This window comes from Trachurus trachurus (assembly GCF_905171665.1).
Source record: "Trachurus trachurus genome assembly, chromosome: 9".
Taxonomy (NCBI): domain Eukaryota; kingdom Metazoa; phylum Chordata; class Actinopteri; order Carangiformes; family Carangidae; genus Trachurus; species Trachurus trachurus.
The window spans coordinates 5,471,019-5,493,887 of NC_139895.1; the positions used below are offsets into that span (position 1 = coordinate 5,471,019).

The 22,869-nt window shown below is 42.9% G+C and overlaps 1 protein-coding gene across 1 annotated transcript; it reads right to left on the minus strand.

Annotated features, from left to right (window-relative positions):
* Positions 1 to 308: 308 nt before the first annotated feature.
* On the minus strand, positions 309 to 22,509 carry slc2a8 (solute carrier family 2 member 8). Its single transcript, XM_083979036.1, has 10 exons — positions 22,047 to 22,509; positions 18,992 to 19,154; positions 16,162 to 16,368; positions 15,944 to 16,043; positions 10,411 to 10,622; positions 5,274 to 5,423; positions 4,346 to 4,454; positions 4,030 to 4,173; positions 3,769 to 3,914; positions 309 to 1,663 (listed from the first exon to the last, which is right to left on the minus strand). The coding sequence occupies exons 1-10, from the start codon at positions 22,142 to 22,144 to the stop codon at positions 1,517 to 1,519; spliced, it is 1,476 nt and encodes a 491-aa protein (XP_083835162.1). The 5' UTR covers positions 22,145 to 22,509; the 3' UTR covers positions 309 to 1,516.
* Between the last annotated feature and the right edge of the window lie 360 nt (positions 22,510 to 22,869).

Consider the following 22,869-nt stretch of genomic DNA (forward strand, 5'->3'; position numbering starts at 1 on the left):
TACATCTTTTTATTGTTTTGTTTTTTTATGGATTGCTAAGGAGTAGATGACAGTCAAATGTGTATGTTGAAAAAATATATCAATTATTTATGAAATATCAATGTTTTATCATGTCCCCCAGTTTTGTTCATCCCTGTTACAGCATATCAGTTCCCCTGTTTTTAAAAATAATGGTTCAATTCAACATCCTCAGCACAGAGGAAGTGACATCACTCAAGTCTTTTGAATAAAATACTGTAAAAGGAAAACCATTTTATCGCATCTTTTCTTTGATAGATGGATAGACGGATGGATGGATGTAGACTGAAAACAACACAGTGATTTTATTCTGACACTGGTTTGTGTTACAATTCAGTTTCACATCTGGATAATGGACAAAGAAAGGAGCTTCATTTCATTTCCCAGTTCAAACTGGACAGAGTGAAAAAACAGTGCGATGATGGTTTCATAGCTTCACTGAACTCATAGCAAAACAAACATCATAAAATATAAAATAAGAAAAAAGAAGATGTGAATGATCTGTTTCCCACAGATGGGTCAGTATTTCTTACACATATAAAATCAAATATCACATCCAAAATACAGGTCAGAAAATATGTTTAAAACCTTTCTTCAACAAGAATATCCCATGAGAAAATTATTACAAAAACACACTTATTCTTCTCACACAGAGAGTTTACGGCTGGCAGTTCTTAATTTGATTAATGACAGTATTTAGAAAAAGAAGAAGAAACCTTTGCTTCACATGATCTGCTTAATTTCATCTCATTTCTTTGTTGTAGTTAAATTAACAGTCAGCATAGTCAGTGTAAACAGCAGAGTCTTTGTGACCAGTTCAATTCTCATACCATTTACAGTATAATACATTTACAAAAATTGTCAAAAACAGGCAGCAGGAACAATTGTTACAAATACCATATGTTGTGTAGTATTCTTATAATTATAATTTGGCACTGAATAAAAAATATTTTAGAGGCCCCCTGCACAAGTTTTAGTTTAAAAAAAAAAGATAATTAACATGGGAAACCAGTTATCCACCACCACTATGTCACAATTAATAAGATCAACACAAGGACACATGAAGGTGACGACAGTAACACCATAAAAACTCTACACCATTATAATGCCACTACTTAAAGCTTTTTTTCTTCCCAGTTTTACTGTCTCTTTGAAAGATTGATATATTTTGCTTTAAAGAGTGATGAAACCTCACAAAGTTAGATTTTGCTCTGATAAAAAAAAGTAAAGTAAAAGTAAAACCTTTGACTACCTTCTGTCAAACACCTGAGGGAAGGCGACAGCTGCAGCAGCGAGGCCTTGTTTTGAGTTGAACTGTATTTAAGTTCTTAGTTTAACCTCACTGGGATGCACAAAATATTAGAAACACACAAACTGCAAACCTCCACAGTCATCACGAGCTTTGTGAAGGAAGAGGAGGAGGAGGAGTCGTTGCAGTGATTTTGTATTTATCTGTGTTAGTTTTAACAAAAAAAAACCCAACAAGAACAAAGTGTTTTCATGGACCTGCCGTCCCTCTGAACATGGCCTCGATCTGCTCCAGAGTCTTTCCTTTGGTTTCAGGGACAAAGATCATGGTGAAGATGACGTTAGCGATGCAAAAGCAGGCGAAGAGCCAGAAAGTCCCGGCGCTGGTCAGGAAGGTCTGTAAGAGGTCACACAGGAGTTTATAACAGCAGATACCAACACACACACACACACACACACACACACACACACACACACACACACACACACACACACACACACACACACACACACACACACACACACACACACACACACACACACACACACACACACACACAAACTGGGACTATTTAATACTTAATGTCTATTATAAAGGAGTCTGAGACAAAGATAGTGAGCCAAACTACAGAATCACCTGAAGGCACAAGAACCATTTTAACCTTTAAAAGTATAATATGTAGGAATTCCCCCCATCTAGCGGTGCGGTTGCATATTGGAACGTATTCTTGATGTTGCATTCACGTGAAATGGGGCAGACGTCAGACAGACAACAGAAGCTGCATGTAACAGGATAAACAAGCGTCTATGTAAACAAGTGGTCCGCCAGCACGAGGCAAAACAATACAGGCGTGACAATATGTTGTCGTGGTGATGTCGTATTGTTTACCTGACCCCGACTGCCGTCTGCCTGACTGCACCTGAATGCAACACCAGTGCCTCCGCCCTTCCTCACACTACACAGTGGTGACAGTTTTAACAGGCCGAGCCGACAGCTCCGCTGAGTTTCCGTGGTTACCTACGGTCACGCTGCCGCTGAACGTAAAAAATGGCGATGCAACATGGCCGCCTCGGTTCGGTGCGTCGCCCACTTATGTATTTGTAACGACTTGTAACAACTCATTCTAAGGTACCAGAAAGCTTTCATGTATATGCGGCTGTGATTTCACTTAAGTGAAATACATAGTTATGAAAGACATTGATTTTTGCTAATAAAAAGCCAAATAAGTTACATACTTTAAGGACGTTTTATTTATTCACAAAACATTTGTTTGTCATTGTGTAAAAATATAATAACAACAAATACAATGAATAAATACATGTTTTAAAGGACAATTCCAGGCGAATTCAACTCTGGGGTGTATTTTCATATCATTTTAGGTCTAAAAGAATGAATCTGAAGATTTTCAGTTTAATTGCTCCTGTTTAGCGGTAGTTGCGTCTGTCCCCGCATCCCCACGGCAGCAATGAATGGGAGTGGATGTAAGTTCCGCTGTTTAGGCTGTTTCCAGCCCTCAAAGCCGCAATTTTTTTCCACAGACAGCGTCAGATGGCTCCTCAAACATGCACCGAGAAGTTTATTTACTTCAAGCAAGCCGGCATGTTTGTAAAACTAGATCTAATTCAAAGTCTCCCGGAGTCTCGCGCGAGACCCAGTTGCCGTGCTGGTGTATTCAGGCGCAGTGGGAAAAGCTACCGTTTGTGTCATAAACACAGGAATATCAACTCTTGACTTGCTTCAAGTAAAAAAAACTTCTCGGCGCATGTTTGAGTAGCCACCTGACGCTGTCTGTGGAAAAAAATGTACACTTCAAGCAAGTAAAGAGTTGATATTCCTGTGTTTATGACACAAGCGGTAGCTCCTACTACGCCTGAATACACCAGCACTGCAACTTCGGGCTCGCGCGAGACTCCGGGAGACTTTGAATTAGATCTAGTTTTACAAACATGCCGGCTTGCTTGAAGTAAATAAACTTCTCGGTGCATGTTTGAGTCTCCACCTGACGCTGTCTGTGGAAAAAAATTGCGGCTTTGAGGGCTGGAAACAGCCTAAACAGCGGAACTTACATCCACTCCCATTCATTGCTGCCGTGGTGACGCGGGGACAGATGCAACTACCGTAAAACAGGAGCAATTAAACTGAAAATCTTCAGATTCATTCTTTTAGACCTAAAATGATAGGATAATACACCCCAGAGTTGAATTCGCCTGGAATTGTCCTTTAAGCCTCATCTCAATCTTTTCATGGTCATGGTTAAGGTCTCTACGGAAGCCCTGAAGGCCAAGTCAAAAATATATTGCATTTTCATATACATATAGTAGATTATTTTGCCTTTTTTTTTTTTTTGGTTTAATTTTTCTGGTTTTGTCTGTGAAACAACTGGAGTTCAATGAGTAAAACAAAACAAAAGTTTAAACATCTCATGATCAAGACAAAACACAGAAGTAAAGACAACAACACACCCCTGCTGTGTGTCAGTGTGGTGAGTGGTGAGGACTTACCATCATGTCCTGGAAGGTTTTGGTGACGACGAACGCCATGCTCCAGTTGGTCAGGACACACACGGCTCCGGCGAACCCTCGCACTTTGACGGGGAAAACCTCCGACATGATGAGCCACGGGATCGGACCCCAGCCCAGAGCGAAGCCTGAAAACACACCGGCACTCATCATCCATATGTGTGTGTGTGTGTGTGTTGTGTTGTGAGGCAGCATCATCATCGTCTCCAGCTGTGTAACTGGGAACCTTCAGGTGGATCTGACCTGTGATGAAGACGGCCATGCTGGCCAGCGCCAGCCAGGCCAGGTCAGTGTTGGGCTCCTCGCCCGGCGGGGTGACGCTGTGAATCTGGGACATCAGGTAGAAGTAAACCCCGAACGCTGTGGTGCTGATCGCCATGGCAACACCTTTGATTATTATTCGTGGAAGAAAAAAAAACAAAGATGAGCCAAATTGATGGAAGGATTTTTTTTGTAACATCTGTATTCATGTTAAAACTCTTCACCATGAGATGTGAATTTTAAGTTTAAAATGTAAGATAAAAATAAAGATGAATTAAATAAAACTTTGTTCAAATACCTGAAATGATGAGCAGCACTTTCCTCCCGGCCCTGTCCATGATCAGTGCTGCTACAGCTGTGAAGACGACTTGAATCAGACCCACGATCACTGAGGCCAGGTCACTCTCCTGAACAACAACAAGACACACAAAAGAAAACTTACAAAACAACTCTCATTATATCATATTTTAATGTTTATATGTACAATCAAATAGGAAAACGGCAAAAGACCAGTGTGTGTCTGTTTGATTTGATTAGGCAAGGCAAGGCAAGGCAAGGCAAGGCAATTTTATTTGTATAGCCCGTTTTTACAAACAGTTTGTCTCAAAGGGCTTTACATGGCATCGTAGCAACATCCTCTGTCCTTAGACCCTCACATCGACTGAGGAAAAACTCCATGGAAAACCCTTTTAACAGGGAAAAACAGGAGAAACCTCAGGGTGAGCAACAGAGGAGGGATCCCTCACCCAGGACGGACAGACGTGCAATAGATGTTGTTACAGACAAGAAAACAGTTTACAGTTTGTCACAGAATGTGCGGAATATGGAAATGTTAGCAGGGGTTGATGAGGGCAGTCTCTGGGGAGGGGGGGGGCAGGGAGAGCCGGTCAGCTCGATGGGAGGACTGGGTGGCAGACTGGTCCATGGGAAGGGAGGGGAGGCCGGTCTAAGATTTGGTATAATTTGGTAAAACCTCCATAGAACTGATCTATACTATATTATCTATATGCAGCCAAATTTCTACAGAAGCTCAGAGTGGACAAACTGAACACTGGCTCTAATGAGGTCGGACCCTTCATAGGTTCCACAATGTGTTTGGAAAACAGAGGATTGAGAGGAGGTGAATTTGTTTGGTTGTAATATATACATACACCACTAATTGTCACTGAATTCCACACAAAGTTTCCTTAATTTAAACAACATTTTAAACACCCCCTCGTCCTCACCTTGAAATGTGCTTGTTCAAAAATGTTCTCAGCGTAGAACATGATGGCGTTGATCCCCGTCATCTGCTGGAAGATCATCAGCACGATGCCGATCCCCAGAGGTTTGTAGACGCCAGGGTCCTTCAGGTCGGACAGCTGGAAACTGGAGCCCTGAGGAGGAAGAGACAGACCATAATACTCATCAGATCAGATCAGACCAGAGGAGGAAGGTGATGTCACTGTCGGACGGACCAACCAACCAACACTCAACCAACCAACCGGAAAACAATCAACCAACCAACTAGGGCTGACCCGATTATCATATTTTGATAATCGAAGCTTCGGCGGCCGGCGGGGTGCGTGATCGTAACGTCTGACGGGGGGGGGGGGGGGGGGGGGGATAATGAAAGTAATGGCAAACAAACACTGGATATCTCCAAAATCAGGCAGGTTTCCAGGATGCCAAGTAGCCTCTTCATTTTGATGTTACAATTGCCGATTAGAACCGGTGTCAAAAAGGGAAAAAGGAGGGGGAAAAAAAATCGATCACAGACTTTCATGATCGATTACCATGGCAACGAACGAAGCTTCAAATTTTTTGGGTCAGCCCTACAACCAACTGTCAAAAAAACAACCAACCAACCAGCCACCAGTCAACCAACCAACGGGAAAACAATCAACCAACAAACCAACCAACCAACTAACTGTCAAAAAACCAACCAACCAACCGTCACTCAACCAACCAACCAGAAAACATTTAACCAACCAACTGTCAAACAACCAACCAGAAAACAATCAACCAACCAACTGTCAAACAACCAACCAGAAAACAACCAACCAACCAACAAACATCCAACCAACCAACTGTCAAAAAACCAACCAACCAACCAACAGTCACTCACCCAACCAACCGCCGGAAAACAATCAACAAACCAACCAACCAACCAACCAACCAACCAACCGTCACTCAACCAACCAACCAACCAACCAACCAACCAACCAACCAACCAACCGTCACTCAACCAACCAACCGGAAAACAATCAACCAACCAACCAACAATCAGTCAACCAACCAACCAGCAAACAACCAACCAACCAACCAACCAACCAACCAACCAACCACAGGGATGCAAACGGGTCAGGACCAAAAAAGAGAGGAATTGTCTGGCGGGGGGGGGGCCTCACCATTAACAATATCACAGAAAAGTCAATTTCCAGTAGTTCAACCCCAACCAAGTATTGAGTGCATATAGATGGACAGTTTTCAGAAGGCCAACATTTCTAGATTAAAAATGCTTTAAAAAAATAAAAACCATTGCAATATTTCAATTTTGGAGATACTGATTTTTAGGTCTTCACTGAATGTTAGTCATATACTATTAAAATAAACAGAAGAAATAAAGACATGGGATTTAACATCCCATTCAGTGAACACATTCTACATCGCGGAGGCGACGTCTCTCCTTCACCTCTGAAACGGGGCAGAGCTCCGTGGGAGACACCTGCCTGACACAGCAACGGACATGCACGGGGGAAAACGGCGGCGCCGTCGCACCGAATGCACGCGGATACGCGCCGCTTTGGGTAACGAGCGTGCACGTCGCGTCTACATTGGAGGTGAATAGGAAGGCTGTTACCAGTGTAATCAGAGACAACCATGAATGAGTTGTCGCACACACTGAGGTGAGCAGCAGAGCGGCCGCACCGTGACCGCGGTCCGCTCCAGCTGCCTGGTGTCCCCATTACGCACCACGCGTCTTTTCAGTCACTTGTCCAAGTTCTCCTTTACTGTTTTTTTTCGAGACAACACTCATTCTCTCTCTCTCTTTTACCGGCGGTGTCAGCTGATGTGCACATCTGCAGCAACCCAAACAAATGCACATGTTACTGTTGACTGGCTCTATTCCAGCCACATGATTGGTTCGGCGCGGTGGAAATCTCATTATCATTGGTTATTTGTATTGTCTGCCAAAACATGGATGAATGAATGAAACCTATCGACCAAGTCTCATATTTCTATCGAGGAAAAGTTATTTCACAATTTATAGACACAACACCGACAAGCACTGAGAGCCGCATGTTGCAGTGACGTTATATTGAGAGTGAGGAGTTGTCGTCACAGCTCAGAGCCCTAATACATCCATGTCAGAGCCCCGCCCCCCTTCTCCGCCATGATGGAAGGATTCCGGTGGCAAAAGCCATACTAGTCTATGGGCAAAACAAAATCGTCTACTCCGTAATTTACTGTTTTACAATACCGGAAACCACTGCTGTGTTAAAAACTGCTCCAGTGATTTACTTTCTCCTTATTCTTTCTTGTAATTTGTTCATCTGTTGGCGCAAAAAAGAGCTAGAATTTAGTCCGTCTCTGTGCTGTTCTGATGTGTTGCCCCTGGCAACCGATAGCGTCTCCTTCCATCATGGCCGACTGGCTGCTCAAATCGTCACGTGACTCCTCACTCTCAATAGGCTATATAAAAAATAATCCGCAAATAATAAACCGACGAAAAGGTGCAACTTGCCACTTAACTTCTTGTCGATGTATTATTTGCGGGGGCTTTCGGGGGATCTGCTGACGGTGGAGGATCTGGGACTGATTGACTGTGGACCACCACCAGTCTGATCAGGTCCATCACAGCACAGCAGCTGCAGCACTGCCCCGCTGTCACATGACGCATATCAGCGCAATCTGTTTACATTAAACCGACATCAGGAGAATAATGAGAATTAGCCTATGATTTAAAAAATATATATTTGTTTCGAATTTTGGCCCCTGGATCATGATTTTTTTGGGCGCATTCTTGGTAAAAAAAAAAAAATCCTCTAAAAAAAAAGACAGTTGGGATGCATAATGTGTCTCATAACAGTAGGCCTATACTGTGCGTCACGTTATCGTCCCCCCCCTCTGTACTGAGCTGGCCGGTACTGGGTAGGCTATAGCGTCCTGCTGATCACCGCGCTGAGGCACCGGCCGGTCTGAGCTGCGTTCATGTGCCGACTTTAAAACTCTCCAGTCAGTGACCTGGTGGCGGCTGTTTTGGTCGTCAGCATTTTATCCACGCAGCGACCGTCCACGGCTTAGTGGTGTTTTATTCTAGGGGTCGGTGGTGTTTTATTCTAGGGGTCGGTGGTGGCTGTGAGACAGCAGCGGCTCCACGGTGAGGGGGGGGGGGGGGGGGGGGGGCTTCTGCTCACCTGACTCTGTGCAGCTTCTTCATTAAATCCAAACAAACAGTCCGACACAGCGACGCACTGCTCCTCTTTGGCCTCAGTGTCTCGGACTTCCAGAGCAGCTACAGCAGCGTTGTGACCTCAACCATGGTTGGTGAGAGCAGAAATGTTGTTGTAGGCCTGTGCATATTCTCATTTGTCCAGGTCATAGTATTTCAAAGGAGGTTAAATCGAAAGCAACTGGACTTATACTGAGTCTCCACACCAGTTAGTTGGTCCAGTCCCAGCATGGTCAGATGCTACATGAACTGATGAAGCCTCATGGATGAGAGGTGAAACGTCTTCCTAGACAAATAACTAAGTCCAGTTGAACCTCCTTTGAAAAAAAAAAAAAAGTTGTTGGCGGGCTCGTGAATTTTTTTTTTGAAACGAGTGAAAACGAGCGTTAACTCGCGATACGCGAGTTAACGCTCGTGTTTGGTTGCGCGTAAAAGCTCGCGCGAAAAAAAAGCGTTCCTCGTGTTTGTCCACCAAACACGATGAAACAGACGAAGACGCGAGGGTCCCGTCGCCATAAAAGAATCGCGTGTATTGCGTCGCAAAAAAAAAAGTCGCGTATACCGCGTCTCGCGCCTAATCGCGTCTTTGCGTCACGGCCTTTTACACCGCGGACGTAACGAATAAACGGTGACGGTGTGAACGAACAACATAGAACAGGACCAGACGTGCGTTGTTTCCTCTTTTCACCTACAGCTCCACTCTCTCTTACTTACACTAACTACTGTTATTGTTGAGGCCAGAGAATTGTGGGATTTGTAGTTTTGGACCAATCGCAGGTTGTGCTCTTTCTGTTTTTGTGATTTTCCCGGTTCACACATGTCTTTTTTTTTTAGGGGCAAATGCGAGTGAAATGCTCGCCCATGGTGGGCATAAGAAAATTTAAGACCTGTCTAAAATTATTTAAGACTTGAACACAATAATTCAACAAATTTAAGACATTTTAAGGCCTAAAAGTGTGTAATGGACATAGCCTATATAATGTGTTAGTTTCACTTTAATTGAACACATTCTACATCGCGGAGGCGACGTCTCTCCTTCACCTCTGAAACGGGGCAGAGCTCCGTGGGAGACACCTGCCTGACACAGTAATGTACGTACCGACTGCACGCGGATACGCGCCACTTTGGGTAACGAGCGCGCACGTCGCGCGTCAACATTGGAGGTCGGCAGTTATCAGTATTATCAGAAACCATGAATGAGTTCGCCTCAGTTTCACGTGATTGTCACTGTCAGCCTGTTAGAAAAACATTTTACTGACCCCAGCTGAGACGCTGAGACCCCCCCCCTCAAAACAAAAACTCTTCGGATCTGAATGATTCACACAAGTCACCTAATTGGTCATGAAAAAAGCGAGTTTCGCTTTTCGGCGCGCTGTTTGCATCCCTGCAACCAACCGTCAACCAACCAACCAACCAACCAACCAACCAACCAACCAACCAACCAAACGTCAACCAACCAACCGGCAAACAATCAACCAACCAACCAACCAACCAACCAACCAACCAACCAACAATCAGTCAACCATCAAACAACCAACCAACCAACCAAACGTCAATCAACCAACCAGCAAACAACCAACCAACCAACCAAACGTCAACCAACCAACCAACAATCAGTCAACCATCAAACAACCAACCAACCAATCAAACGTCAACCAACCAACCAACAATCAGTCAACCATCAAACAACCAACCAACCAACCAAACGTCAACCAACCAACCAACCAACCAGCAAACAACCAACCAACCAGCAAACAACCAACCAACCAACCAACCAACCCGTCAAACAACCAACCAACCAACCAACCAACCAACCAACCAACCAACCCGTCAAACCATCAACCAACCAACCAAACCGTCAAACAATCAACCAACCAACCAACCAACAATCAACCAACCAACGATCAACCAACCGACCGCAGACTCACCTGCTCCTCACAGGCGTCCTCGATGCGAGCGCACTCCCATTCGACGGGGGCGTCCGGGCCTCGCAGGAAGCGCAGTGCCTCCTCGGCCTCCCGCCTCTTGCCCTGAGACAGCAGGAAGCGCGGCGTCTCCGGCATGAAGCACATGCAGACCATCAGCAGCGTCGGCGGGATGGAGCTGCAGATCGCCAGCCAGCGCCAGTCCAGGAAGAGACCTGTGGAGCGAGGTCGGACAAAGGTCAGACAGAGGCTGATTAGTTGTTTGGTTGATAAAAATTGTCCAGTTTTGTCTGACCAACAAACCAAAAAGATCTTGTTCAATAATTTCTATATTATCAGAGCAGCTGTAGAATGATTATTCTGTCCACCTCCTGATTGATTCATTGATTAACATTTCCATTAACCCTAACCCTAACCCTATTCATTTGAAGATTCAGATACTAAGAGAAAAAAATACTTTGCACATCGATTTGTTTGACAGGTGCGTAGGAATACAGGAATACGTCTATGGATATTTTCATTCTTCCAGGTCATCGTTCTTTTCTGGGCAAATTGAATCGTAGGCAACTGGACTTGTATTTGTCTGGGAAGACGTTTCACCTCTTATCCAAGGGGCTTCATCAGTTCGTACGCAACAAGTCTCTCTGTCTTTGTCCAACTAGTGCGGACTAGTGAGACTTGTTGCGTACGAACTGATGAAGCCCCTTGGATAAGAGGCGAAACGTCTTCCCAGACAAATACAAGTCCAGTTGCCTACGATTCAATTTGCCCAGAAAAAAAAAACAGGAATACATAGAATATACAGACTCCTGCACACTCGTTTCGGTCCAAAACATTGCAACCATTAAATATTTTTTGTGCAAGTATCACAGTCTGTATATTTGAAGATTCAGATATTCACACAAAATCACATTATGTGAAGTCAAAAACAACATCAGAGCTCATGTAGTCTGGACACCGGGGGGTAAAGTAGGTAGTTGGTGTCCTCTAGTGGTCTGTCCCGGTACTGCAGATGGTTTCTGACCATTTAAAGAGCCCGTCCAGTCCGTCCTCGTCTGCAGCGCCTGCAGCTTTGTTAATGTTGGAATGTGTCCGGTCACATGCAGAACGAACAGACGGGCACCTGAACACATCGGTTAACAGACCAAGACAGGGCGGTGGCCCCTGGGTGCTGGGGTTGGAGACCCCTGGTATCAACAGAAGGTTTTTATAGGACAGTCAAGTCATCTTGCAACTGCTGAACTTGTAAAATAGTATTAATTATCCATCCTACCTGCTGCTCCGACTTTATTTCCTGATGTTAGTTTAATTCTATTCTCTGTTCGATTGATCGATTACCTCCTTATTATGTTTATCAAGTGACTGTGAAATCTGGTCTAAACTCACTGGCTCCTTCTCCACATGTCTTCAGGTTTTTCCATATTTAACTGATTTAACTGATCAAACACGTCCCTGTCCGCCTGGAATGTGAACTTCTTTTTCCTTCAAATTGAATTAGTCTCTACAATAAAAGACAGATAAAGATCTAAGTTGTGACCAGCAGCTGTGGTCGTACTACTTTTGTGTAGTACGTTTAAAGAGTGTGTTTTATTTCTGTATTGTTTGCTTTAAGAATTTTTATTATTATTATCTCCCTTTTTAAATGATGATAATAAAACATTCTTGTGTGATTTTATAATGTCCTAAATGTTTTTTATATATGTAATATTTCTTATCCTATATGCCATTTTATGTTATACACTGTATCTTTGTTTTAACTTTTTGAAGCACATTGAGTTTACGCTTGTCGTATGAAATGTGCTATATAAATAAATTTGACTTGAGCTCTTTTTTTTAATCTGTGTGATCTGGCTCATTTTGAAAAGTTACTGCCATGGAGTTGATCTGATGAGGAGTCGCAGGCCGTCGGACACAGAGGAGCCTTGTCTCCGTCCTCGTCTCCTCACCGTCACCGTCGTCCAGTCTAAAAATATTTCTTTCTGCTGATGCGACTGTTCTGCTGATTCTCTACAGAGAGCACAGTCTTCACCTCTGCAGCTGGACAGCAGCGTGTTTGCGACGAGATGGACGTTTTATTTTAGTTTTGAAACTTATTAAACAATTAGTGCTCTGAAAATGAGATTAGGAGGAAGGTTCAGGATTTCACTCCAGAGACTGATTCACCTCTCTTTATTATGACTGAGACATAATGATGAAAAATAAAGAACTAAAGAACAGATCTGTAATTAATCCATTCATTCATTTGGATGTTCTCCTTATCTACTTTCTATCCAGATGTTTTTTCCTCTCCATAAAACAGATGTGAATGAGCATTTTCCAGCATTTTCCAGAGTTATAACTAATAATTTAGTGTAACTTCTTCAGGGTGTTTTCAGACCTGTGGTTCGTTTGCTTTGTTCTGATTCAGTGGCTAAACCGATACAGTTGTTGTATTTTTCTTTTGGGTTTCACATGGTAACAGTCCCAATCTCAATCCAAAATTGTAAACAAATTTAAAAAAAACTCTCCTGTTTACATTTGATCAAAGACTTAAAGGGATACTTCACCCAAAATCAATAGGTAATTCACCAATTTTCTACTCACCGTCATGCCAAGGAAGGGTTCAGAGAACTTTCAACAACGTCATCAAAACGCTTTAGGAGTTCCAGGGGGGGTCCAGCTGGCTACGGATTTTCATATAATGGCAGCGGATAGAGTTCACTTTTGAATGGTCCAAAACACACACTATGAAACATCCAGATACCTCCATACTGCTCGTCTGTACTGACCCAAGTGTCCTGAAGCCGTCACATGGAAAAGTTGTTCGGAAAAAATTATGTGATCTCTGTTTTTAGTGGCTGCGCGAGATTTGCTGCGAGATGTTCTTCCGTGTTTACATCAAACATCCAATGTCTACAGATATTCTCATTCATCCAGGTCATCGTTCTTTTCTGGGTGAATTGAATCGTAGGCAACTGGACTTGCATTCTGTCTGGGAAGACGTTTCGCCTCTTATCCAGGGGGCTTCATCAGTTCGTACGCAACAAGTCTCACTAGTCTAGTCTGCAAAAGTTGGATGAAGCCCCTTGGATAAGAGGCGAAACGGCTTCCCAGACAAATACAAGTCCAGTTGCCTACGATTCAATTTGCCCAGAAAACAAACATCCAATGGTTTACAGCGACGAACGAACATCTCGCAGCAAATCTCACACAGCCACTGGGAGCTACTACTACAACAAGGCTAAAAACAGAGATCACATAAATTTTTTCTGGACAACTTTTCCATGTGGCGGCTTCAGGACACTTGGGTCAGTACAGATGAGCAGTATGGAGGTATATGGATGTTTCATAGTGTGTGTTTTGGACGATTCAAAAGTGAACTCTGAGAGGTGAAAATCCATCACCAGCCGGACCCCCCCTGGAACTCCTAAAGCGTTTTGATGACTCTGAAAATTCTCCAAACCCTTCCTTGGCATGACGGTGAGTAGATGATTGGTGAATTATCGATTTTGGGTGACGTGTCCCTTTAAATTATGGAAAATGTGGGGGCGTGGCCTCTGTCTTACTGATGTCTAAGCTCCTCCTCTCTGCCCATGTTTGGATTAGCCGAGATGGCGACAGTAGAGCAGCTCACATCACATGATGTCACAGAGGCACCGCCATCTTTAATTACTGTTTATGTGTTTACTCCACAAACTAACAATAAAAAACTTCACCTGTAGTATAAAATACTCTGATTTATGTAATATACTTCCATCTGTTGCCACTATGGATCAATAATATAAATACACCGGCTCAGTTTTTCCCATGTGATACAGAACTACAGTGTAGTAGGACATAAACCTTTTTAAACACCAGTCAAACTCCACATCCACCAGAGGGGCGAGCGACTGAATGAAGTGATTCAGTGCTGCGTTGCCATGGCGCCTCGGACACCACGAGACGAGCCGGGTCACGTGACGCGCCAGAAAACCTGAATGGCATGCAGTTAACGAGGTTAGCGAGGAGCGGCCACCAGAGAGGCTGCCTGCTGCGGGACAGGAAGTGGACAACATCACATCACATCACAAGGTCGTGGTCAAGTCTTCATCACGACCTTCGACCCCCGGCGCTGTCACAGGACGCCTGACGATGTCACACAGGTGAGGACTGATAAGAGGACAGTGACTGTGTTTTACTGCTGCTGTGGTGGACGTCGTAAAGTAAACGTTACATCACAGACAGACAGTCACTCAATGATTGACAGCCAGAGAACCACTTCTCCTTCCTCCTCTTTGGTCTTTTAAATACAAACATTTCTATTCTATTTCCCACTGATTCTCTTGATTCATCAATCAATTACTATTCTGCTCTGTTTCATCCTGTTTTAAATGATGTTCATCCTCAGTTTGATTGACACTTTTATCCTTTTTGATTTAATTTATTTACTAATTTATTTACTTCTTGCGCTTAGATTTTTTTTTTTTTCATTATCTTAAAAGGGACAACGAGGAGTTTGTATTTGGTTATAAAAGAGTCTCATATTAATGTGGATGAATCTACGTTACCACTTGTTAATGGGTCCATTTTCGATAAATATATTGTTTTGTCTTTATAGTTATTTTGTTGTTATTATCTAGTGGTCGACTCGCCCAGCATTTCCTACTTTCGGTTTCCCGGACGCTGCCCGGCGGGTCATGGGAATAACGCCGCCGAATCGCCGTTTATGGTCAGAACTACGACGGTATCTGATCGTCTTCAAACCTCCGACTTTCACTCTTGATCAATGAAAACATTCTTGGCAAATGTTTTGCATTTTGTCCGTCTTGCACCGGTCCAGTTTCACTGTGTGCGCGGAGGCTCATGGGAAATATGGAGTGAAAACACTTTGCTTTCCAAAACTCCTTGTTGTCCCTTTAATTTTTTTGTTGTCAATTTTTTCATATCTTGTCTCAAAACATTAAATCAAATCACTTTGACTTGTTTGGTTAAAATGAGCGACATGTTTTGATTTCTTTCTTTCAGTCTGTGAGGTTCCTGGACCTGGAGAGTCAGAGCTTTAAAGGTATAGTACGTACGTAGGAATTCCCCCCATCTAGCGGTGCGGTTGCATATCTGAACGTATTCTTCATGTTGCATTCACGTGAAATGGGGCAGACGTCAGACAGACAACAGACGCTGCATGTAACAGGATAAACAAGCGTCTATGTAAACAAGTGGTCCGCCAGCACGAGGCAAAACAATACAGGCGTGACAATATGTTGTCATGGTGATGTGGTATTGTTTTACCGTCTTTCTCTCGTGGAGTAAAATGACATCCGGTTGGTTTGCCGACGGCCGTCTGCCTGACTGCACCTGAATGGCGATGCAACATGGCCGCCTCGGTTCGGTGCGTCGCCCACTTATGTATTTGTAACGACTTGTAACAACTCATTCTAAGGTACCAGAAAGCTTTCATTTGTATGCGGGTGTGATTCTACTTCAGTGAAATACGTATTTATGAAAGAAATATTTGATTTTTGCTAATAAAAAGCCAAATAAGTTACATACTGGGGCTTTAAATCTGACCTTTACATACCTGCTAGATAAACTCCCATGATGCCTAGCACCACCATGAGCTGCACACAGGAGCCCAGCGTCCCTCGGACCCGCTCGTGCGCCATCTCAGAGATGTACAGCTGTGAAGACAGGGAGAAGAAAAACGTCACACATGTGGAATAAAAACCACGACAACATCATCATCATCACAGTCAGCGTCAGACAGACACACAGAGAGGACTGAGAGATGCTCGTTACCGGGACGACCAGCGACGTGACCCCGCTGGCGAGGCCGGTGAGCACCCGGCCGACGTACAGCATCCACACGTTCTGCGCCGCGATGATGATGGTGAAGCCGAAGACGAAGGGCAGCGAGCAGAACATGAGGCTGAGCTTCCTGCCGATCTTCTCCACCATCCAACCTCCCAGCAGGCCGCCGGCCGCCGCCCCCACCGTCACGATGGACTGAGGAGAGACACACAGCAAACTCACTCACCACTAAAAAAGGGTTTTCTATGGAGTTTTTCCTCAGTGGATGTGAGGGTCTAAGGACAGAGGATGTTGTTACGATGCCATGTGAAGCCCTTTGAGACAAACTGTTTGTGAAAAACGGGCTATACAAATAAAATTGCCTTGCCTTGCCTTACTTAAAGCAGAAGTAAGTGATATATTTGTGTTAATATAAGTCTTAAATAGTTATATCTTCCGACAGCAATCACTTACATAGAGTGTTTGGACTGAAACACGGGTCTGTCAGTCACTCTGCTCTGAGCCGAGGAGAAAACATTTATCGTATCCTACAGTTTTTATCCAATGAGGAGAGAGAACGGCATGCAGGGCTGTGTGTGCAGCCAAGGGACGCCGTGAATGTGGCGACGTAGGGACGAGGACTGTTATGGTGCGTTCAAGGCAGCCCGTAACTCGTGTTTTTCCGACCTGTGAAGTCATACCAGTTTGATCTGGTACGAGTTCACGGGTCGGAAGTTACGAGTGGCCGTTATAGTGACTTTCACAGGTAAAACAGGTCGGAAAAACACGAGTGGGTTGCCTGGAACGCTACAAAGTCGTAAGTTGTGACTTGAAGCTGTAATTTACGGTTTCAAAAGCCTGCCTGGAACGCAGCATTAGCCAAAACGACCGGATCGCTTACTTCTGCTTTAACACCTGTTAAAGTTATTTATTAAGTAAATTTAAAACGTTATTCTGTTCAAATAACTACTGACTCATGTTTCTTTCATTTTTCTACCTTATTTATTGCATTTTATTTCTTATCTTTTATTCTTGATCTTGTCTCTTTCGTTTATTATTACTGCTGTGTTTGTTTTTATTCCTTTTATTGTTATCTCATTGATCATTTCTGTTTTTATTCTTGATCCTTATGTGCATTAGTCTCCAAGTCCTTTTGATTTTATCTCTTATGTAACAGTTTTTTTTTCTTCAATCAAACTGTAAAGTTTGAATTGTTCTTGAATGACTTGAAATATGCTAGTATATAAATGTTATTAATGTTTCAGTGACATTTTTCTATGTAGATTATTTCAGTTTATAAGATAAAACAGGACTGGAACATGTTTTATTGTTTGTTCGGTCAAATAAGCTAAAATTTATTTAAATTAATAAAACTAACTACAAGATTTTTCTCAATTTATCCCTAAATAGTTTGATCTACTTTATAAAATGTTGGAATAAAGTCATAAATGTTGTGTCTGCACCAAAGGCAGCTTCTCTAAACTTCATCTTTTATCCTATGACACCAGAAAATCCAAAAACATTCAATTAATGGTGAAACAAGACAGTGTTCAGTATTTTGGTTTTTAAAACCAACTAAAATGATTATTCATTTATCAAAACTGTTAAAGCAGAAGTGAGTGATCCGGTCGTTTTCGCTAATGCTGCGTTCCAGGCAGGCTTTTGAAATCGTAAATTACAGCTTCAAGTCACAACTTACGACTTTGTAGCGTTCCAGGCAACCCACTCGTGTTTTTCCGACCTGTTTTACCGGTGAAAGTCACTATAACGGCCACTCGTAACTTCCGACCCGTGAAATCGTACCAGATCGAACTGGTACCACTTCACGGTCGGAAAAATACGAGTTTCCTTGAACGCACCATAACAGTCCTCGTCGCTACGTCACCACATTCACGGCGTTCCTTGGCTGCACACACAGCCCTGCATGCCGTTCTCTCTCCTCATTGGATAAAAACTGTAGGATACGATAAATGTTTTCTCTTCGGCTCAGAGCAGAGCAGAGTGACTGACAGACCCGTGTTTCAGTCCAAACACTCTATGTAAGTGATTGCTGTCGGAAGATAGAACTATTTAAGACTTATATTAACACAAAAATATCACTCACTTCTGCTTTAATTTACTGTTTGATTGATTATTCGTTCAAAATATAAGAAGATGCATAACAAAATGATGTAACAACAGATGAATCTGTCATGTTACGATTGACCTTGACTTTGTGAATGGCTAAAAAAAACTATGAGATGAAGCCAGTTAGAGCAAGAGTGAATTACAAAAAAAAAAAAAACAATTTGGACCAAAAAATGAAGCCAGGATTATTTCAGACAATCAAAAGACTGAGGCAGAAACTGGAAGTTGAATAACTTCTTACTGAAATGCATCATGGGAGATGTAGTTGACTTCTCTCCTTCAAATTTTATAGTTTTTTCTCTTTTTTCTTTTTTTATAGTTGACCCTTGACTTTTCATCCTGTTGATTCAGCTGAGAATCAAACCACTGGACGTTTTCTAACTGTTTACTTTGCGTTTAGCTAAACATGTTGTATATTTTCTTAATGACTTACCGGTATCTTTATATTTCTGTCTGTGGTTATAATCTCATCTGGAGAACTCTTATTATTTGACATCTGTGCATGTGATCCATGTTTATTTTAACTTGAACCAAATTGTATTTGACTTCTGTTTCCTCTGGAGCCAGAAACAGTCTGTGCGTGTGTGCATGTGGACCATGTGATGACATAAATAAAACTGCTGATAATGGTAAAAAACTGCTTTGCTATGAAACATGTGACATTAAATCATCAGTGTGGACAGTTGGACAGCTGGACAGTTGGACAGCATACCCCGAACCAGGAGGCCTGCACGTCGTCCAGGTGCAGCCGGGGGTCGGAGGTCTGGGTCAGCTCTGGGATGGCCGGCGAGCTGTAGCCCAGCACGAAGCCGAAGCTCATGGGGCCGAGCACGGAGGCGAAGGTCGCCAGGTACAGCTTAGTGTTCTTCACTTTACTGGAAAAAAGAAAAGAAGAGGAACAAAAGAGGAGTGTGTGTGGGAGGTAGAAAAAAGTCAAAGGTCACCATGTCATGCATGATCAAAGCTCTGCAGGTTCTTTATAAGTGTTTAAACAGAGATTTGATCAAAGGTAACACGACTTGATGAATGAATGAACACTGTGAGCACAGCCACAGACCATAATAAAGAGTAATACCAACTTTTAAACAGTGTTGGGAACGTTACTTTTAAAAAGTAATTAGTTATAGTTACTAATTACTTCTCCCAAAAAGTAACTGAGTTAGTAACTCCACTACTTCACTATAATAGTAACTAGTTACCAGGGAAAGTAACTATTGCGTTACTTTTTCTTTCTTTTTTTTAAGTTTAAATATGTCGAAGAATTTGGATTTTTTTTCTCTCATTTTTAAATTGTATTTTATTGTTTTCATATATTTCACTGATCGCAATTATGGAATGCGAGTGTGTGTTTTATTGAAAGCGAGGCTGGTGTGCCTATGAAAATAGGTTACAGTGCTGTGGCTACAAGCAAATCTCATATTGTCTCTGTACAAAGACAACAAAGACCTTTTTAAATGTGAAAACAGCGGAGACCTATTCAAGATTTGCGTTTAATAACAGGCGAAACATCGAAATTAATTTATTCATGGCCACATTAAGTGAAATTATTAACTTTACCGATTATCCATCTGATTATCTGTCCTGCTGCGAGCGCACAACAGGGTATCTGCGGATCCTTAAAAAGTCTTAAATTCATGTATCTAAAATTAAGGCCTTAAAAAGTATTAAATGTATTAGAAAATTCTAAGATGGTCTTAAATATATAATACACAGCATCATAAAATATGTATGCACTTAAACTTTTATATGAAATAACAGGGTATGCGCGCGGGGTCTTAAAAAGTCTAAAATGTGAAAATCAAAATTTTAGGTCTTAAAATGTCTTAAATTTGTTGAATTATTGTGTTCAAGTCTTAAATAATTTTAGACAGGTCTTACATTTTCTTATACCCACCATGGGCGAGCATTTCACTTGCATTTGCCCCTAAAAAAAACAAACATGTGTGAACCGGAAAAATCACAAAAAGAAAGAGCACACGATTGGTCAAAAACTACAAATCCTACAATCCTCTGCCTCAACAATAACAGTAGTTAGTGTAAGTAAGGGAGAGTGGAGCTGTAGGTGAAAAGAGGAAACAACGCCACGTCTGGTCCTGTTCTATGTTGTTCGTTCACACCGTCACCGTTTATTCGTTACGTCCGCGGTGTAAAAGGCCGTGACGCAAAAACGCGATTAGGCGCTGAGACGCGATTAGGCGCGAGACGCGGTATACGCGACTTTTTTTTTTTTGCGACGCTACACGCGATTCTTTTATGGCGACGGGACCTTCGCGTCTTCGTCCTTTTCATCGTGTTTGCAAACACGAGGAACGCTTTTTTTTCGCTCGACTTTATACGCGCGACCAAACGCGAGATACGCGAGAAATGCGATTTATCGCTCGTTTTGACTTTGTGTAAATTCGCGTCTTCACGAGCCCGCCCATTTTCACTACAACAACAACATTTCTGCTCTCACCAACCATGGTTGAGGTCACAACGCTGCTGTAGCTGCTCTGGAAGAGTTCCAGCTGATGAGCTACAGAGACTTTAGAGGCAAAGAGGAGCAGTGCGTCGCTGTGTCGGACTGTTTGGATTTAATGAAGAAGCTGCACAGAGTCAGGTGAGCAGAAGCTCAGGACAAACACTTCGCTCCGGGACATAATGTAGCTACACCTCACATGTTCTTGTCTTTTACCTCAGGGAGATTAAAGTAGTGTCTGTTTCCACTTTCCCTCCGATCTCGGCAGCTTCCCTCTGCTAGTCTGTGTGTGAGGCTAAACTGTGGTTTGTGTACAAACTGAACACTGTCTCTGATTGGCTTAGCATGAAACCTTACTCTGCCTCAACCAATCATCATCACTTATGCGGTTGTCTCGTCCCTCCCTCCTCCCCCCTCCCCTCACCAAAGGAGAGGAGGAAAAAACAACAGTTTAGCAGCTTCTGTGTCTGAGATGAGCCAAGTCGGAGGGGCTTCAAAGTAGTTTGTAACGCGCCTCATTTAATTGTCGGTAACGGTAACGGCGTTGTAACGGTGGAAATAGTAATTAGTTAGATTACTCGTTACTGAAAAAGATAACGCCGTTAGTAACGCCGTTTATTTTAACGCCGTTATTCCCATCACTGCTTTTAAAGCATTAGATTTCAGTATATCCATGACAACACCACTGATAAACATGTTATTACAGCAGTCAGCATCTTTATCATTACTCAGCAGTTACACAAGATGACACACTTTCCTTTTATGCTGAGTACGTCTGAAGTCAGGTTATAGTTTTATGATCCACAGCCACTGACTCCACAGAACACGACTGGATCCAAATATGAAAAATTGTTTGTTTTTCTACATTTTTTTGATTTTATGGTGTGCAAACACCTTTTTTCCCCAACATTTTATACAGTGGGTCAAACAATTACAGGATTAATTGAGATTTTAACCATTTATCAAGACAAAAAAAAAAAGTCTAATATGGTTTAATCCGGTTTCTTTTTACTGAATATAACTTCATAACTTGATGTGAAGAGGTTGCCTCTTTCTCTGGGAACTTTCACTGACACGTTTCACTATAATCTGGTTGTGTAATCCATCACCATGGTTATCAGAGAGGGTAAACATCACTGTGAAGACTGCTCCCATCCCATCCACATGATAATAATATGACTTTATTAAACTGATGTTGACTAGTAGTGGTTTAAGATTGGAATTCAGAGTGTGGGTGCAGATTGTTTTCTGGTTATTGATTTATTATGGTTATTATAGGCTGATTGATTTGATTAGCTGACTGACTGACCTGAGGTAAGCATCCTGCTCAGACATGAGTCCAGTGGGATCCTCCTCTCCTCCTCCTTCCCCGTCCAGCAGCCGTCTCCTCTCGCTCTGGATGTCCATAGCGACGGACAGCAGCGGAGACTTTTTCCCCTCGGTGTTGTTTACCTCTTCTTTCACCTTTTACATGGATCTCAGGTCAGTTCTGGCTGTGTAGCTGCCGCTGCTGCTGCTGCTGCTGCTGCTGCTGCACACAGCTGGCGGCCGGTGCGCAGAGTGACAGAAAGTCTACAATGTGACCGGAAGCTGCGGAGAAAACATCGGTCATTTCATTTCAGTCTTTTTTACCAACTCGAACCGAGTAGTAGCAGCTTGAAACCAGCCGAGGAGTCTGACTCTGAACTTCCTTTCACCGGTCAACCTGCTTTGTCAACATTTCAGTCAGCTGATCAGATCACCGAGGGAAGGGAAGGAGTGAAGAGCGGTGCCTGTACTGTTTCCTGGTTGGGGGCGTTTTCAAAATAAAAGCCGACGCGTAGCCGTTGGAACGGAGAGCGGCAGCATTCCACCAAGAGACAACCAACCATAGAGCAACCAACCGACAACACAGGACTGGAGCCAAAATGGCCGCCCCAAGCCAAATGAATCCTCAATGACTCCCATAGATATACTGACATTAAAAGATATATATTTTAATGGTTGATATACCTCTGCCTCCTCTGTTGACTAGTGCAGTAGTAGACACGGCTTCCCCCGAACCAAGATGGCGGCCGCGTTGACGTATTCCACTGATTCCACTCAATAGAGTTGCCTAGGAACGCGGCGTCTTGTCAGTATATATATGTATG

Coding starts and splice junctions, on each gene's coding strand:
- slc2a8 (XM_083979036.1), bottom strand. CDS start 22,144: ATGGACATCCAGAGCGAGAGGAGACGGCTGCTGGACGGGGAAGGAGGA. Junction 16,044..16,161: donor TCACGTCGCTGGTCGTCCCG/GTAACGAGCATC, acceptor CTGTCTTCACAG/CTGTACATCTCTGAGATGGC. Junction 1,664..3,768: donor AAACCTTCCAGGACATGATG/GTAAGTCCTCAC, acceptor GACCTCTTACAG/ACCTTCCTGACCAGCGCCGG.